Below are 19,506 nucleotides of genomic sequence, written 5' to 3' on the forward strand. Positions count from 1 at the left end.
TTTCTCTTTCATTTTCACTCGCAATACTCTAAACGCAATGCATTTCACAACAAACACCAACCTTAAATGCACCTCATCTCTAACGCAAGTCTTTCAAGCGCACGTGCCACATCACCTGAATGAATGCAAGATAGATGCTTTGCATTATGGTCTTACTATAACATAACAATAAGATTAAAAGTCTCTAGGTTGGAATTTTATAATGATTAAAAATGGTGCACCGAATTTGATGTAATGTGTGAATATAAGGAGGGTGGTGACACGTGACCGCACGAATATTCCACTCCGCTTGTATGCCGGAGAGAATAATCCACGCTGGCACCGTAATCACCTACTCCCCAACACCTATACACCCACTTGTGTTCTTCTTTCTTCATAATCCAACGATCAAGATTGCACCTAGTGTCCACTAAATGACAATAGATTATCCTTTTTATGATTATTTTTTTTATAAAATAAAAAAAGAATATAAGTCGGCAAACAAATGTCATGTTGTTTCAAATTCGTCGCCGATCTTTCCTCTCGATGTTCCCCGTCCACATCATAACTCATTGTCGTTTCTCCCACATTTCACTTTCCTAAACACCTCAAATTACCATTTTACCCTTGCTTCCTGTTTTATACTATTGGTTAAGTTGACCCGGTAATTTATATCATTCTCATCATTATTCTTTCGTATGTTTTTCTTTGGCTTACTTCGAAGTATTATGTAATATTTTATTGCTTTGATAAAATATTATAGTGTATGATATGATCATGTAGTGAACATATGAAATGAGAATTAATGGTGGTGTATCTTATGGTGAATAGTTCATTAATGTTATAGGACTTCAATGATTTGATATTGCCGATCCTATAATTGAAATAATGATTAAAATATTTTACCTCAAATTCTCATAAATTTCATGACAAACTAGATGAAATAAAAGTGTCTCAAAAAAAAAGTAAATATTTTTGCTCAGCGACTTTTCCTTGATAAATTACCGACTAAAACAAATCTTTCAAATAAAGGGCTAGACGTGTCGTTTTTTTTTTTTTTTTTTTTTTTTTATGTTTGTTTTGTTCTAGAGACATTGAAACAGTTCTTCGACTTTTTTACATGTTGTGAGATAGCTTCTAAAGCTTGATAGTTGGTGCTATCTTGGCTTCACTTAGTCAATGAACACTATAGAACCTAAGAATGATTATTCTTGGTTGGATCAAATTCATTTATCAAATAACAAAATTATTGCTTGAAGGAATTCTTTTTACTATGTGTGGGTTATTTGTAAGTCTAGAAATAAAGATGTTTTTTTAAGCAGACAACTTGAAAACGAAGCTTATTTTCGATTTTATTTTACAATTTTTATTTATTTGGATTGTAACTAGGACCAAAAGGACAAAAATAAGTTGGACCAAGTGAATCAAAAAGCCTCTTGTTTTCATGTAATTTTGTTTTTTGATTGCTTGGTTAGCTTTTTTCTAACCGGCTCCACGAATTTTATAAATTCTTGCCGTTCAATTTTTTTTTTTTTTTTTTTTTTTGATAAGCTAAGATCATCTGGAGGGGTGAATTTTTAATTCAATAGTAAACACATAAATTTCATAATCTAAAATTCGCAAAGAAGTTACCCATGATATTGTATCACATGAGGGTAAAGTCACATAGATGTCAATGGGAAGCATAATTAGCTTTTATACACGAATTCCATGCATCTATTTGACAAATCAGTTATTTGATAGTCGTTTCTAACGTTACGATTATTGTATGTAGATTTGTTGTATATAGTTGACGCACACCCAACATGGCTTATCATTGGAGGAGTCTAAATACATGGCTAAAATCTAAATATTCAAATCTTGACTTTAGATCACTTTTCAAGCATTGAGAATATCTTTACCATGATTAAATCTTCTCTAAATTTGCTTAGACAATATGTTGTGGTTGCTTAGACCATATGTTGTGGTTTTTGCGGATGAGCTTTAACTAGTCAAAAATTACATCATTGTCACATATGCACCGAGACATTAACTAACTAATTTATCAGCTGTGTTATGGATGAGGTTTAACAAACAAGCACCTAAACTATTATTTAATATTTCCTTTTATACATAAAAGTATGAAAACTAATCTTATTGGTTAAGAAATGACTGGCCCTACACTTCACTTCACTTCTTTATAAAGAGGTGGATACTTTCCCCATTATAACGCGTTTTGGGCGTATAATGGTAGTGGATTAGAGTAGAACTCCATAGTTAAGCGTGCTCAGGTGAAAGTAGTATCAGGATAGGTGGCATCCTGGGAAGTCTCCACTTGGGCAACCAAAAGTAGATCTGTGAGGCGATGGTGATACGTCCCAGCCAAAGCAGACAGTCTTATGATGCAGCGATAGGTGGGCTGCTACATGAGGTAGGGGTGCCACCAGGTTCGAAGATGGTGATGTTTAGTGCCCACCTTACTGTAATGGCGGGAGGGTGGCACCCTCCTTGCTCTACAACGGCTAGTATTAGAGCGTATGCATCTTAATTAATTTTTCATTTCTTTAATGATCAATGAGAGATTATTAAATTTTTATTCTTTGTGTTATAAAACCAAAAGTAGTCTTTGGCTACTAAAAGTTTAGTTTGAGACTTCGGCTTCTTTCAGGTCAATCTAAATTTATAAGGCTAAGGTAAACTACGACATAAAGCAAGGACTCATCATTCATACACTAATTGATACATGTTGAGCAAAGTGATGAAATTATTTCTACTTTTATGTAGCAATACTATAAGCATTATTCAGTTGTTAAAACAAAAGGTTATTAAATAGCATCACTTATTTAAATATACGTAATTATTAAATTTACATTTAGTTCTTATAAACTATTTAGTTTTCTATGTAGAGTTACACTTTAACACTGCATTCTCGGGTTTAAAATACAAAGAAAAGAAATGATAAGATTAGATAGGAGAAGAAAGGAAAAGAAATTATATATTTAAAAGACATTCTCGAGTTAAAATAAAAGAATAGAAAAGAAAATGTTAATTATTCTTTAGTTAGATAGAAAGGAAAAGATAGGAAAAAAAATTGTAAATTTACAATCATGTCCTTATTATTGAGTTAGATGGGAAGGAAAAAATAGGGTAAATTAGTAATATTATACATGCCTATAAACTTTCATTCTAAATCAGACCATATTTCGCTGGAAAGTTTTGGAAAAAAAAAGCCCTAACTTTTCTTTTCATTCTCTTTCTTTTCTTTTAATGAAAAAACTCAAGAACGAGAAAAGGAAAATTTTCTTATCTTTTCTTTTCCAATCCCTTAAATAAAAAACTCGAGAATGCAATGCTAAGGAAAAGAGAAAATATTCTCTTTTAATAAAAGCGAATGAAAATAGTTTATTTAACTTGTGTGCATTAAGATGGCTTTTATTTTAGAGATTTATGGTTCAAATCCTGTATTGTTTAGATATATGTGATTTAAAAACTACTTAGGAGTAAGCTTGACATAGAAAAAAATGTATGTATATGACCCAAAACCATAATAGAGATTATGTAAGTGTATTTTGTGTATAAAAAATTTAGGGGCTTTAAATTGATAGCAATGATTAAGGAGTACTTCTCAGATTCCGATCTAAAGTATATATACTTCTATACTTCTATTCACCTATTAGGTAAAATAAAATATTGAACGACAAATTTCAATAAGCCATCAACTAGAAGCTTAAAAAAATATAGAACAAGAAAAATATGAAAGCAAAAATAATGCTTCAAAAGAAGCCACGAAAAACAGTCATGTGCTCCCTCAAAACAAAACAATAGTAAACCAACTCCACACTAATCCCTCTAATTGCCAAGTGAAAATAATTTCCAAGAGCCTTCACATAAAACCAAAAAACCTTAAACAGGACTTCACCGATTAGGGTTGACAATGGATCGGGTTCGGGCAAGACATTGCTAATACCATACACATACTCGGCCCATTACTCGTCGAGTATGTGTTGGGTAATTACCCGTCAGGTATCAAGTACACCCGTTAGTTTGTTAAAAAAATTCCCTTTAGGATTTTCAAGTACATTTTTTTACAATTATAATTATGGTATATATTTTTAATTTATATAAGAACCACTACAAATTAAAATCTAACACATTACATGCATATAAACGTTATCACAAATAAATAATATTACTTTAATTTTTATATAGCTTTATGTATAAATTTGATAACACAATAAATATAAATAATATTTTTTAAATGATTAATTTTAAATATACCCTTACAAACATTATAAATATATAAACCCAGGTAAAACTTAAAATATCACGTGTCCTTAAAAATAGCTAAAATATCATTTATATATATATACATACACACACACATATTACAAAACAATTAAAATATCATATATATATATATATACCCTCATTCATTTAATAAATAACCATTTTACCCTTAATTTTTAAAAAATTTAATTTTCCAGTATGCCCATTATTTAACGAACACACTATTCTACCCTTTTATTGCATAACCCTTGATCAATGTTTCTCAACTTTGACGACAACCAAATCGTCTCTTGCTACTTCTTAAAAAAATGCAAACTCTTCGAAGGTTTATCGCATCAAATGGTCTACACTAGCATCTAATTGAACCTTGGTAATATGGTCATTTATTAAGTTATTTTTAATGAATTGGGTATATATGATATATTAAGAACTTTGTAAGGGTATATATGATATTTTAAGTTTTGTGTGAGTATATATATGATATTTTCAACATTTATAAGGGTATATATGAAATTGCCCCCTTTTAAAATACATATCTTAAATACAAACTTATTTTTTTTTCCGTAATGAACTTACAAAAATGAAATGTTATAATTAAAATTACAAATGTTAAGGAAAATAAAATTAATAATTAAAAACTTTTGGGTTTATAATTCGATATATAGTTATATAGTTTGGGTAAACGGGTATATGTTTTCGGGTAATCGGGCCGAGTATCATTAAATCACATACCTGAATTGTACCCGCGAAAATTTTTTAAAACTAATCCCATACTCAGCCCAATACCTGTTAGACTTCAGGTATACCCGTCCCGAGATGCTTCGGGTTTTGAGTACACCCGTCATACTTAGGTTATTTTGTCATCCCTATCACCGATTAAGTAAATTAACACCTACTCATTGACACCTATTTTAATCATTAATATTTATATTGACGTAAAAAAACCATTGATCATTGACACTTATTTTAATTAACACCTTACCCTCTTCTAAATCCTATATCGAACGTAGTGGGTGAAGGGGAAAGCGCTCTCTCCTTTAATTTCATTGGTTCTCTTGAATAATGGTCCCACTCTTAAAATTTTGACGCATTTTGTACAAAACGTTAGGAGAGATTTTGAAGCTCAAAGTGCCCCGGTGGGCGGTGCTTCTAACACTATGGGGGCTTTTTGCACCTCCATGACGCCCCACTACGGGTGGCCTAGTCAACTAGAAAAATTAAACTATAAGATAAATACCATATTTATATGACCCAAATTAGACAAGCATAACTGCATAACCCAAATAATTAATTAAATAACTAAACTTAAACAAACTCAAATTCCACATAATCAATCCGTTTGTTTCACTTTTCACACATGAACAAACCCGATTAAGTCCCACATATTGCGCCCTTAAAATTTTTAATATTTTAAATTATTTTTGTAATATTATATGTGTTGGGATTTTATTTTCACCTCATCAAATATTTATAGTTTCCAGTTATGATTTTGAAATATAAAGATTTTTTTTTATATATATATTTCTGTCTAGTAATAAGATAAAAATTCTCATTGAAACAGTTTGAAAAGACAATAAAACAAATAATTCATGTTAAAGAGAATCAATTCCATCATTTGATTCTTTCGGTTTGCTAAGATTCTTTTCCTATGATTAAAATTATGTATGACATCTCCATTAGTATAATCATAATTTATTTATTTTGTTTATTTGTTAAAAGTTAAAGGCGATACACTAAAAACACTACGATATTAGTGAGAAGCCAGAAGAGAACAAAACAAAAATAACCTTAATAGATAATAATACAAAAGCTTGTACTAGATAATGTATTATTGATTTAACAACTTATAAAATTTAATAATGATAATTACAAAATTAATCAGTGTAAATCAGATCACAACCTCTAAAATAATTAACTCTAAATCTCTAATGCTCTACATGTTCATTGTTCATATTTTGAGTTGTTTTTATGTGGGTTGCTTGCCAAATCTCTGAATATGTCGGTTATGTATATTATGGTGTTACTTAAGAAAATTGGTAGTACTTTAACCCGAATATTTAAGCTGGAAAGATAATGCATCACGAGAGATCAAGTGTGTTTCTCTATAAAGTCATATTCATTTGATTAAAAATAACCCTTTAACATGGACTTACGGATCATTTGGCTAGCTTTACCAAGATGACATAACTAATCACCGACAATTACTTGCATTGTCACACCCCGACCAATGAAGGCGGAAACATCGAGGCGCGACATGATTGCTCGTTGCACAATGACACTATAAAGTTACAATATTTAAACAACTCATTTAAATCCATATCATCATAAACAACACAACAATTGTTCATACAAAATGTCAAATAGATAGATAAACAAATAACTTGTTCTTTTATTTTCTAATATCCTAAAGCCAAGATAATAAGTTTCTTCAAGTAATCCAATCAAGCTAACATCAAACCTGTAACATTGCATAAAATAGAGTTTGTCAACACGGAGGTTGGTGAGCAATTTTCATAGTTTTGGACAATAAGTATATAGTATCAAATCCACAACTAGTATATGAAAACAATAAATAATAGCGACAATTTAGATAATAAAACCGTCAATAAGAATACATTGACAAACCGTCAATAAGAATGCATTGACGACAATAATGAAATCGTCAATAAGAATACATTGACGACACCTTTCTATATGAGGATACCATATATACTCGGAATTAATGTATGATCATACTTTGATGAGGCTACCCGCCTTAGCATTCAAGAGGCTACCCACCTTAGCATTCAAGAATTTGCATATAATCATGTAAAGCATATAACACCAAATCGAGCATTTATTTAAGTAAACATATACAAACGTGTTGTGGTTTAAGACTCAAGTATAAATCATTTGAATTTGAATAAGTATGCAATGTCACCCCCAAAACGAAAGATGAAAAACGGGGGATGAAAAAGTACTCACATTAACAAGTAACTTGAAAAATAGTGTCGTGAATAATCGGAGAGATCGGTTTAACGAGCAAGACCTATATTAAACGGGTCTTGTGTTAGTAGGTAGTCTTGGAAGGGTTTAAAATAAAATACATGACAAATAAAGTAAATAAATAAAGTTTAGGATTTAAAATGTAACTATTTGAGAAATTAAAGAAACGAGTTTTGTAAAATAAGTTTACTCGAAACCGGGTCTCGGTATTCTATTCATTAGTTTTTTTTCTTTTTTTACTCAACCTATGTTAAGTAATAATGTGGGTTAAAATGCGATATTGCAAAACCCTTGGTTATAAGAATACCAAAACGAGGTTTAAACGAGTGTTCGGGTTTGTCGGTTCGAGACTTGATAATTGACCAAGCTCACAGTTAACTTCCCAAAATAATAAATGTTATAAGATAACTCAATAAAATCAAAATAGACTTAACCAAGTATGTAGTTCTATTGTGAAGAACCTTAACGTTTGTTAAGCGAGTATACGACGTTATCGGTTCGAACTTGTTATAAGATCAACTTGGTTACCGACATGCCAAGTATGTTTAGAAATTAACTAAAATTGATTTAAAATATAATCTTGAAGAAAAATATGAGTTTTGGTGGCTAAAAACACACTTGTGTGTCTTAAGCGAGTGAACTCGGTTTAGTTCGGTTTTCGGTCCTTAACTCGGAATAAGACCGAGGATGGTTACCACATACCCAATTACGATGGAACTTGTAAAATAACTTATAAATAATAATACTCAAGTTTTACATTCAAAAAGTTAACAATAAAGCTTTTAAACAAAAGTTCGGTTTTTGGTTCGGTCCTTGACTCGGAATAAGACCGAGGATGGTTACCACATACCCAATTACCATGGAACTTGTAAAATAACATATAAATAATAATACTCAAGTTTTACATTAAAAAAGTTAACAATAAAGCTTTTAAACAAAAGTTCGGTTTTTGGTTCGGTCCTTGACTCGGAATAAGACCGAGGATGGTTACCACATACCCAATTACCATGGAACTTGTAAAATAACTTATAAATAATAATACTCAAGTTTTACATTCAAAAAGTTAACAATAATGCTTTTTAACAAAAGTTCGGTTTTTGGTTCGGTTCTCAACTCGAGATGAAACCGAGGCTAGTCACCACATACCCAATACCATGGAACTTAAAAAATATGAACAATAAACTTAAATATGTAGAAGTTAAGCAAGTATAACAAGTTATATGGTTAGATTTGTTAAATATATAAACAAGGAATACAAAGTCCTCCATGTAACCTTGCCTTACTAGCCCGACATTTCAACCGGCCGAGACCGGAGAAATGAAAGACCGAAGGTAAACAAGGAGTGTATATTATATATATGTTGTAACATCAAGCTTTAAGTGTTGAGAAGTTAGTTAAAATGAAAGATTAGCTTATGAAGAACAACCTTAGAATTCAAGAATTTGAGAGAGAAATGAAGAAATGAGCAAGCACAAATGAAGAAGATGGGTGTGTATATATAGAGTAAGTTGAATGGGTCTTTCATAAAGGGTGTTTCATGAAAATGGGTTGGTTATAGACCCAAGAAGCACAAACTACAAATGGGTCCTTCAAGTCTCCATTTTGGTAGTTTTAGTCCCTTGAGTTCGTTTTGAGCGTTTTCGGGGAATTTTAAGAACCGAAAAGGGTGTTTTTTTTATCCAACAACTATAAAACAAATATTTAACATACAATTCATCATTTTGATAATATCGAAAGGTTCGGGATACAAAACGGGTCGGGTTACATTAAGAATACAAGTATGAAATAACCCGAAATTGACAAATGTCACATGCATTGATGGTAGTAATTGTAAATATTAATTACTTTAAGGGGCAATTAATATTCGTATTTTTATTATAAAATACAGAGTTTTCATAACGAATCATCATTGATCACTAGTATTGATCTTAAGAGTAGCAAACTCCTCACGAACACCGTTGACAATTCTCGTTTAATCATCCATCAGATTGAGGTACCATTCCTCATCAAAGATTACGGTTCCCACAAACATTTTAAGCTTGATGTCTAATTTATTATTCATGATTGAATCCATATGATTAGGCTTTATGTTTTAGCTATGCCTAAGGATATAAAATCAATGGTATAAACATAAAATGTGGAAATGATCTTTAAAATGTTCAACAAAATACGTATGTGAGAGAGAGAGCGGTGGGGGGTTGGAGAAACCACAGCATGTGCCTTTTCAAGTGACCAAATAAACACCAACCAGGTAGAATATTAGTTTGATCCAACTGGCTAAGACCAAAGGGTATAGTGGTCATTTGTGAATCACACAAAATTCAGTGGAGGGTGTGACCTCAAGGTAGCAATAGTAGGGGTGCCTATATTCTTTCCTAGAGGTAAAGAAACCAAGTTCTTTTTTACCATGTTAAAGAAACCAAGTACAAGTTAGAAATAAATGGGAGCACAAAATGAAAAGTACATCATTTCTTCTTTACCAAGTTTTAGAAAGTTTGTTTTTTATTCATAAGAATAAGAATGAACACGCCTTAATCTCCCCCATTAATCTTGCCATCAAGGTTGTTTAAATGTAGAAAGTTATGACGTTCGTTGCACTCTAAATAAGCCAACACGCAATATAAACAATTGATTTGATAGCCTGAATCTTCTCCTTAGAAACCTGTAACTTCTCCGAACAGTCCATTAAGTCTTGAATCTTCACAAAGTCACTTAGACTTTTAGCAAAGTCACAAGCGTATCTTTTAGAAAACAAAAAAAAAAAAACATAATACACATCACATTTTACATATCTACCTTTGTTTAGTTAAAATTACCTTTATTAGTTTTTCTTTATCTTTCACACACAAAGAATATGAAGCATAGATATGATGGTGAGTTAATAAAGTTGATACCTTTTAATGGAATGAGATGTAATGTCAAATTTTATTATAAGTTTATAACCTAGAGAAAGAAATTTCGATTTTTTTTAATTAAGAATTATTTACCAAAGGATGTTGGTTTAAAAATATCAAATAGAATCAAAGAACATCTTACTTGTAACTAACACACCTTAAGTTACATTAATTGCACATGGCATGGCACCTTACCTTAACACGTCTCGAAGGAACATTAAAAAAATATGTGTTGTGTTTGTATGCATAGCATAGATACAGCTAAGGAAGTTTAATGATTAATGTGTTAAGATGGCGTGAATATCTCTGGTCCTCCCATTTTGTCGTCCAAAGTGGGGTCCGATGGTCGAATATTCTGCTGCTATCCGTCTTTTCCGGCGTCATTGCCACGTGTCCTCTCCCTTTATTCCTAACTTTGGATACTTTATATTTGGAAAAATTCCCAAAATAGTCTTTTTTTTAGAGAAAAAATTCTCAAACTAATTTAATATTTTAACTAGAAAAACGAATTGAGAAAAGATAATAATAATAATGAGGGAGCAATCCAAATTATGAAGGAAAGTAACGTAGCAGACGGGATATTGGAAAATAATAAAGTTAAAGTTCAAATTATTTTGTAATCTTGGAGCAAAAGTCCAAATTTTTTCAAAACTTTTTATTTTAAAAAACCGTCTTGAGAGACTGTTTTTTTATGTTTCCTACCTTTCCCGTCCATATTTTTAAATTCTAGGAAAAATAGATTTTGAAATCTCGTCTTGAGAGACGCATTTAGGATGAATTTGTTTTTAACAGACAAAATTCTTTCTTTCTTCCAACCTTCATTCTACACACACACACACACTTATGTATGTATATGTATGTATGTATATATATGTACATTAATCTATCAAATTCATGTATATGTATGTATATGCATACGATTTGATATATACGTATATATATGTATGTATATATGTATAGTGTATATGTATGTATGTATAAATATATGTATATATATACATATATACATGTATGTATATACATACATATACATATGTATGTATATACATACATATATATATATAGGAGAGGGATATTTTGAGAACCATGTTGAGTTTTAAGAACTTAAGAACTCAATTCTTGGCCACACATTTAATTAAATGGATTGGAATATGTGGGTGATATTAAATCTGGCAAAAAAAATCAAAGTAGGAGAGAGAATAAAGATATAAGTGGTTACACTAACTTTTACGTCCGTTACACATGTGTAAAAAGTCGACTTGGTGCGTAAAAAATTCTGTAATTTTTTTACGTGTATGTAACTTACATATATTACGCATGTATAAAAAAAATTCGAAAAAAAAAATCGTTACACTGAGTTCTTTCGAGTTCTTAAAACTCAAAGGGGTTCTTATTTGAAATCTCTCATATATATATATATACGGAATATATACACACACCCATGCATACATACATACATATATACGGAATTTATATATACATATATATGTTTATATATATATATATATGTACGTATATGTATGTATGTATGTATAAGTGTGTGTGTGTGTGTAGCATGAAGGTTGGAAGAAAGAAAGAATCCAGTCTGTTAAGAAAAAATTCATCCTAAATGCGTCTCTCAAGACGAGATTTCAAAATCTCTTTTTCCTATAATTTAAAAATATGGACGGGAAAGGTAAGAAACATATAAAAACAGTCTTTCAAGACGGTTTTTTAAAAGAAAAAATTTTGAAAAAATTTGGACTTTTGCTCCAAGATTACAAAATAATTTGAACTTTAACTTCATTATTTTCCAATATCCCGTCTGCTACGTTACTTTCCTTCAGAATTTGGATTGGTCCCTCATTATTATTATCTTTTCCCAATGCGTCTTTCCTGTCCAAATCTTAAATTATTTTGAGGTAAAAATGGCTATTTTGAGAATCTTCTCTCTAAAAAGGGCTATTTTGAAAATTTTCCCTTTATATTATTATTTTTCAAACGTATAATATATGTTTTAGATTCCTCGCTGATCTTTCCTCCCGATGTTCCTTGTCTACATCATACTTGTCTTCTCTCAAAATGTCCTACACATCTTAAAACTGCCAAAACATCATTGCTAAATGGGACGTGGTCGTATTAACCCGTCTGATTTGTGGGAATATACCCGTTTAACCGATTTAATTTTATTTTTGTTACATGTGTTTTATGCTATAAATTAAATTGACCAGGTATTTTAAGCTAAAATTTAAAATAAGACTATACAATTAACAAGGGCCGTATTCAAAAACTTCTTAAAATTTTGGGCTTGGGACGAGTGAAAAAAATGGGCATCTAAAATTGACTTCTCAATTATATTATAAATAATTTGACAATTTTTACCAATAAGATTGGCTTTAAAAAACCCCAAACAAATAAATAATAATAAGTATGTTACTAAAATGAATCATACAAAACAAATGGAAGATTTTTTCTATTAAAAAAAATATAATTGTCGGAATTGAATTCATGATTTTCTATTGAACAAATAACATAATTATGGGAATTGAACCCATGACTTTTATTTCTATAATCAAGTGAACTTTCCATTCAACCAAATAATTATTTTGTAGGCTTTTGTGTTAAAACAAAACTATATATAAAATATAAAATTTATTTTTTTTAACAATTATGGGCCACTTGAGATAGTGAGCCCGGGTTCGTCGCCCTCCTCGCCCTCCCCTTGGGCCGGGCCTTTAATTTACATTAATTGTTTTATATACATTTGTTTTTTTGTTTGTAAACTTATAGTAAAGTTTTTGAAGAAACACAAGTGTAGACTGGATTTAAACAAGTATTTCACATGGTGTAGTGAGCCGGGAATTCTGAATCCAAGTATGAATGTTGTGTCAACCCGTATAGATTATTTGTGTTGGTTAGAACCTTCAAGTCATGCATGCACTGGTCAAGGCATGTTTAGTGCTTGAACGTTGAACTTATCTTTTAACTTTCTAACGTTATAAGCATGATTTATTTTATCATCTATTAAAATAAAATTTGTATTCAACAAAAATCATTTTTTATAAGTAGTTATCGAATTAGCACTTGATACTTCTTGAAAAGTTTCCCAGGAGTTACTCATTTACTAAAGTAAAAGAGAGAAGTTATGCTTTTAATAAAATGGAAAGGAAACTTACATTCCTTTTTTTACATGGATCGCACCCTATAAAAAGTGGTACTAAATTTGATGTCTTTTAAAACACCTTTTTTTTTTACGTTTTTTTATATGTATAATGCTTTCAAGGTTGTGTATTGGGATTTTCGTTTTACCTCATTTTTTTATATGTATAATGCTTTCAAGGTTGTGTATTATATATTTTCGTTTAACACTATGCGTAGTGGATTGTCACCAAACATCATTTCTATGATGGTGTACTGTGTTAAGGGGTATTTGTGTTTTGGAGTTCATTTTCTTTTTTTTCCCTTTTCCTTTCTTTTCTTTTTCTTTCCTCTCTTCTCTTTTTTTTCCTTTCCTTTTCAATTCTTTTCAAATTGAAAGGAAATATATCCATCTTATTTTACTCTGTAAAGCAACCACTTTTCTTTTCTTCTCTTAAATGAAACTTAAAAACACATCAAAATTATCTTTCTTTTCCTTTCTTTTCATAAAAAAACTTAGGAGCACACTTATTTTATTCTTGGAAAATTGGAAATAAATAATCTCACCTTTTGTGTATTGGCCGATAATAATTCAACCTTTAAAAATCACTACCAACAGTCCAATCTTTCAACTATTTTTGTCTTAATGGTCATCCGTTAAAAATCACTTAACGCCGTTACGTTTTTTTCCGGGTTTCAAACCGATATTTTAGGGCTTTTGATCGGAAGAAGGATACGAGCCGGCTGATGTAAAACTTATTTCGAAACGTTGATCCAAACAACGAAACAGTGTTTCAATTCGAGTGTTTGAATTTCAAATTAATAAAAATCAATCCATTTGATACATCGTTTCGAGAAAAGTTTTACATCAGTTAACTCGTATCCTTATTCCGTTCAAAAGCCATAAAACATCGGTTTAAAACTCGGAAAAAACGTAACGACGTTAAGTGTTTTTTAACGGAGGACCATTGGGACAAAAATAGTTGAAAGGTTGGACCATTGATAGTGATTTTTAAAAGTGAGATTATTATCAACCAATACATAAAAAGTGAAATTATTTATTTGCAATTTTCCTTTATTCTTTCCCTTATTCTCGGGAACGCAGCTTTGAAGAGGGTGCAGCCACAATAACGAGCGCTAGAAAGAGAGGGGTGAAAAATCTTGATTTACTTTTCTAAGCCAATTACCAATAGCCACATCACCCACCTTATTATTTTCTTTGCTTAATTTGTTTTGGTGAAACCATTACATATTTTAAGGAAAAGTTAGCGAAACCTCTCGTTTTACAGGTTAATAACGCGACCGTCACCTTTTTTTAAGTTAAACTATTATACATAGCCTAATAATAAAATGAAAATTCACTTAAAACAACTTTGTTTTAAGCGATAGTAAAAACAAATAAAATTTTGTAAAAGAGAATCAATTCCATCATTTGATTCTTTCAGTTTGCTAAGATTCTTTTCGTGTGATTAAGATTGAATATGATCTCTTTATTATTATAAATGGTTTTATAAGTTAAATCTTTGTTGAAAAGTAAAGACAATGCACTAAAACATTAAAATGTCATTAGACTCTGTTCCCGAGTATATTTAAAGATGAAAAAGAAGTGAAATGACAGAAAAGAAAAAAAGTTATTGTGCTCCAGAGATTTTCTTTAAGAAAAGAAAAGAAAGGAAATAAATGAAAATTGTATTCATGGGGTTTATTAAATGGAGAAAAAGAAAACAAATGAAAGAAAAATATGAAGAAATAAAGAGTTAAAAGAAAATATTTTCTTTCCAATTTGGAATGAAAGGAGAAAAAAAGAAATGAAAGATAAAATATAAAACAAATGAAAATAAAAAAAAATTCTTTCTCTTAAGGAACTAGAATGGAGTACAAAAGAAGAACAAACTTAATAAGTAATAATAAAAAAAATTGTAAGATAAAATGTATTATTATTACCGGTCAAGTAACTCAATCCAATTCTAAATGCCTAAAATTATTTACTCAACACTATATGGTCATATAATGTGATAGTGAGAGAAATGATAAGAGGCTAGCTCGAATTAAACTAGAAAGAAAGATAATGTTCCAAGAGAATCAAGTTCTAGTGACTTTTGCAATGGAGTCACAATCGATTGGTTCACTTAGGATGACACTTAGATGTCTATTGTTGATATACCATACTTTTGAAATATGGGGAAAAGTGAATCAGACCAAAGTATAGGGACCATCCAAGGTGATAATATTTGGCAAAAATTCCACTTACACCCTTTGTTTAAGATTCAATATTATATATGCATCATCATATTAGTGGTATATATGTTATAATTGTCTTATTTTAATGTCTCTTAGTCAATTTAGAGTTTTTTTGGGAATAAATATTCTTAGAATAAATGATCTTTTTTGTGTTTGAAAAGTAAATAGTAAGTTTTTATTAAAAAGAAGTCTATGATTTAATTTTTTTGAAGTGAAATAAGTTGTTAATAAATCATTTACAGTTATTTAGTTGAAAATGATGAGTTTCTATGACTTAAAATTGAAAGTTTACCAAGAGAATAAAATATAACCTATTTCTAATTTTAATAAACCAACCGTGACGTGCCTTGTTCCCTGAGTTATGTAAAATACAGTAATAGCCCACAAGTTTATCATATTAATATAAGTCACCCTTAACTTTTGTGAATCATAATAGAAAACCCACTTTAGACATGCCTCGTGTAGGCCTTGATTAAAATGAAATGACTAACTTGCATTGTAACTGATTTTTATAAAGTAATACCATGAATTGGTGTGAAAAAAAAATCGTACCCTCGAGTTCGTGTGAACGCCCAAAACAACTTTTGGTTGTATCATAATAGTGTAAATGTTGATAATTTACGTTTATAAAAGTCTCTTATATTTTTACTTATTTCATTATTCGAGAACACTTTATGAATCAATGTAACTCAACTGCCTGCTAATATAACGCTTTCATATCCCTTGGTTCCACAAGTATTTACTTTACGATTAAACTTTAAAGTGTTATCATATTTCAAAACTACACGTAAAAGCTTATAAAAATTTGAGTGCTATATTTTCTTTATTAGTCAATCATCTATTTAAGGTATATATAGGTAGGTTTTAGTGAATAATACAAAACTATAGTTGGAAAAACCACAGCATGTGGCATTTCAAATGATCAAAATCAACACCAACACCAACACCAACACCAACAAAGTAAGACATTAGTTTTTTTTAAAGGTATTTGTCAACGGTGTCTTTTCTAAGAATTATAACACTTGTCATACCCCATTACCTAAGTTTTGAATCTCCCTTACAGCGAGTGGTGCTGCCAATATTTTTAAGTGGGCACATGAGTTGAAATTCAAATCTGGGACCCCCTCATAAGAAAACTCTAAGGAAAACCTCCTGCCCATCCCATCAAAGTGGTAACAGCAGTAAGATATTAGTTTGATCACCTAGTCGGGACCAAAAGGGTATAACGGTCATTTAACACTCACACAACATTCAGTGGAGGGTGTGAGTGTGTGACTTCAAGGTAGCTAAAGTAGGGGCTGCCTATATTCTTTTTAGAACTTAAGGGTACTTTTAGCAAACTCATAAAAACTAATGGATGATTATGTAGTTAACAAACCTTGACTTACATTAATTGCACATGGCACATGTAATGTAACAACTTCTTAGTTTAGTTCAAAACCATTGTTTTCTAAGATTCTCATTTGTATTTAACAAAACCAAGTTAACTTGAATTGGTTCTCAAAGAATTTATATAGATATAGATATATATATATATATATATATATACATATATATATGTTTGAAGCCTTTAGCACTTTTGGCTTTTGAGTGTGGGGAATTCATTCTATGGTTGCTTCTTTCTCTCTGTCTTTGTTGTACAAAAGAAAGAACCCATCCATAAATAAACAAAATTCCCAAAGAGGACAAGGAAAAAAAAAATAAATAAAGAAAATAGTTAGTGGGAGAAGTTGAATTTTTGGGAAAAGAGCATAATCATAATCATAATCAAGGTTCTGTCTAGTGGGCACTGGTGAACACAAAGTTGTGGTATAGTGATAGTTGTTGCATTCAAAAAATTTTGAAATGGATGGGAGGTATGCTGGAGGCATGGGTGGTGGTGCCGGTTGCTACGAGTTTGAGACTGGTGGTGTGGTGATGACTAGAGACCCCAAGCCAAGACTCAGATGGACTGCTGATCTTCATGATAGATTTGTTGATGCTGTTACTAAACTTGGTGGCCCTGACAGTTAGTTTCTTTGCTTTTCTTTTATTCATCATTGAACATAATTAATGTGTTTCTTCATGTTTTTTGTACCAAAAAGTGACAAATGGTCAAAATCTTGAATTTGATGACTTTGATGAGATTCTTGATCTTGATCACAAGTTTCCCAATGCCCACAATCCAAGATTGTTTCTTTGTTAAAAATCTTGATTTCTTTGTTAACAAAGAAATAATATAAAGTTTTGATCTTGATAAAAATCTTGATTTCTTTGTTAACGTTTTGATCTTGATGAATCTTGATTTCTTTGTTAAAAGAATCTTGATACATGTGTTCAAGAATCTTTATATGCAAAAGTCTCATTTAAATTGCATAATAAACCTTAAACTCAACAAGATGTTTGATGTTAAAAGTGGCTTTATAAGTGCTAATCTACCAATTAAGACATGTAAAAGTGATCTGCAAAAAGAAAGCCCTATAAATCTAACCTACTAATATGGGATGTTGACTTTTTGTTTGACTTCTGCTTGTAATTTCCATCTGATTCAAGCTAATATGGGTTTGGTTTTACAGAAGCTACACCAAAATCAGTGTTGAGATTAATGGGCTTGAAGGGGTTGACATTGTACCATTTGAAGAGCCATTTGCAGGTAAGAGTTTTAAGTTTGACTTTTCTAAATTCAATTCTATGACTTTACAAATTCAAATTTGACATGAATTCCTTCTGTTGAAAATTAGCATGATTCAATTCTAACATTCTTTTTACATAATGAAATGTAGTTTATCATCTTTCCTACACGAAACAAACCGAATCTTGTCGATTTTGAAGTTAAAAAGTAGCTCATGTGAACTCAAAAGTCAAAATCTTTACTAATCTTTCATGTTTTGTTCTTGATGTATATAGAAATATAGACTCGGGCAGCAGGCGAAGAAGCAAAACAATGGCGATCTGAATAATGAAAACAGTGGTGAGAATTAAACCATATTTTGATTGTCATCAATTTCACTACATTTTCACAACTTCTTTTACTGAATTTCTTATTATTATTCATATAATTTAGGTGATTCGTACGAACCGTTCAATATGCATTCAACGGGCACGAGCTCTAATTCCTTAAGAACTAACCATGAACCAGCCAGGTACACATTGATCTCATTTGTTCGGTTACATACAATACAATCTTAATATAATCTCAATGCGAAGTAACCCGTATTTTATTTAATTATATTATTTATATTTATTATTTGCATGCAGAGATATCCCCATTGCAGATGCTCTGATATGCCAAATTGAAGCACAAAAGAGGTTACAAGAACAGTATGAGGTATATAACTTTTACTACCTATGTCCCATCAAACCACCTTTGTGGAGGGTATTTTAGTCATTTCACAAATGTGCGTCCAGGTACAAAAGAAGCTCCAAATGAGAATAGAGACTCAGGGGAAATACTTGCAAGGAATATTAGAAAATGCTCAAAAAAGCCTGTCACTTGACATGAATTCATCTGGTAATCTTGAAGCAACACGAGCCGAGTTAACCAACTTCAACTTGGCCCTCTCGGATCTCATGCAGAATCTTAATGGAGAACAAAACAGGGAAGAAAACATTCTTGGTAAGAACGGACCGGTTACAGTAAAAGAAGAAATGAAGATCAAAACCGAGGGCGGTGGCGGTGGGACCATCAGTTTTGATTTGAACACGGGAGGTAACTATGACTTCATAGGCACGAATCAAGATTTACTTGCACTCGGGTTTGCCAGACAAAACTAGAGACGACGATGATAATAGTAAGCATAATAATATTAATAGCATGATTCATATTTTCTGCAATAATCCATCTAAATTTTGATGATGCCAATTAATGTGATGTAGTTAGTTTGAGTAATATTTTCATGGTAGAGATCTCCCTGTCACTTTTGAGTTAAATTGTAGATTCATAACATTAACATGTATTTTCAGATGATGGCTTTCTCTAAAATTTGTTTCAATAAGAGGATACTTTAAACTTATTTCATATGTTACATATTAATATGTAGATCTT

At 30.9% G+C, this 19,506-nt stretch overlaps 1 protein-coding gene across 1 annotated transcript; it reads left to right on the forward strand.

Moving 5' to 3' along the window:
- The first annotated feature begins 17,302 nt into the window (after nt 1-17,302).
- On the forward strand, nt 17,303-19,427 carry LOC143539375 (myb family transcription factor PHL11-like). The gene is made up of 6 exons (XM_077032710.1): nt 17,303-17,490; nt 18,038-18,114; nt 18,369-18,432; nt 18,526-18,604; nt 18,720-18,789; nt 18,870-19,427. The coding sequence occupies exons 1-6, from the start codon at nt 17,328-17,330 to the stop codon at nt 19,233-19,235; spliced, it is 819 nt and encodes a 272-aa protein (XP_076888825.1). The 5' UTR covers nt 17,303-17,327; the 3' UTR covers nt 19,236-19,427.
- Nucleotides 19,428-19,506: the final 79 nt, after the last annotated feature.

This window comes from Bidens hawaiensis, unplaced genomic scaffold, assembly GCF_021521415.1.
Source record: "Bidens hawaiensis isolate Kalapana, Puna unplaced genomic scaffold, B.hawaiensis_p1.1 tig00011868_1, whole genome shotgun sequence".
NCBI lineage: Eukaryota > Viridiplantae > Streptophyta > Magnoliopsida > Asterales > Asteraceae > Bidens > Bidens hawaiensis.

Excerpts from the sequence above, each read along its gene's own strand:
- LOC143539375 (XM_077032710.1), top strand. The coding sequence starts at position 17,328 with ATGGATGGGAGGTATGCTGGAGGCATGGGTGGTGGTGCCGGTTGCTAC. Across the intron at positions 17,491-18,037 it reads TAAACTTGGTGGCCCTGACA|AAGCTACACCAAAATCAGTG; the intron begins GTTAGTTTCTTT and ends TTGGTTTTACAG. Across the intron at positions 18,605-18,719 it reads ACTAACCATGAACCAGCCAG|AGATATCCCCATTGCAGATG; the intron begins GTACACATTGAT and ends ATTTGCATGCAG.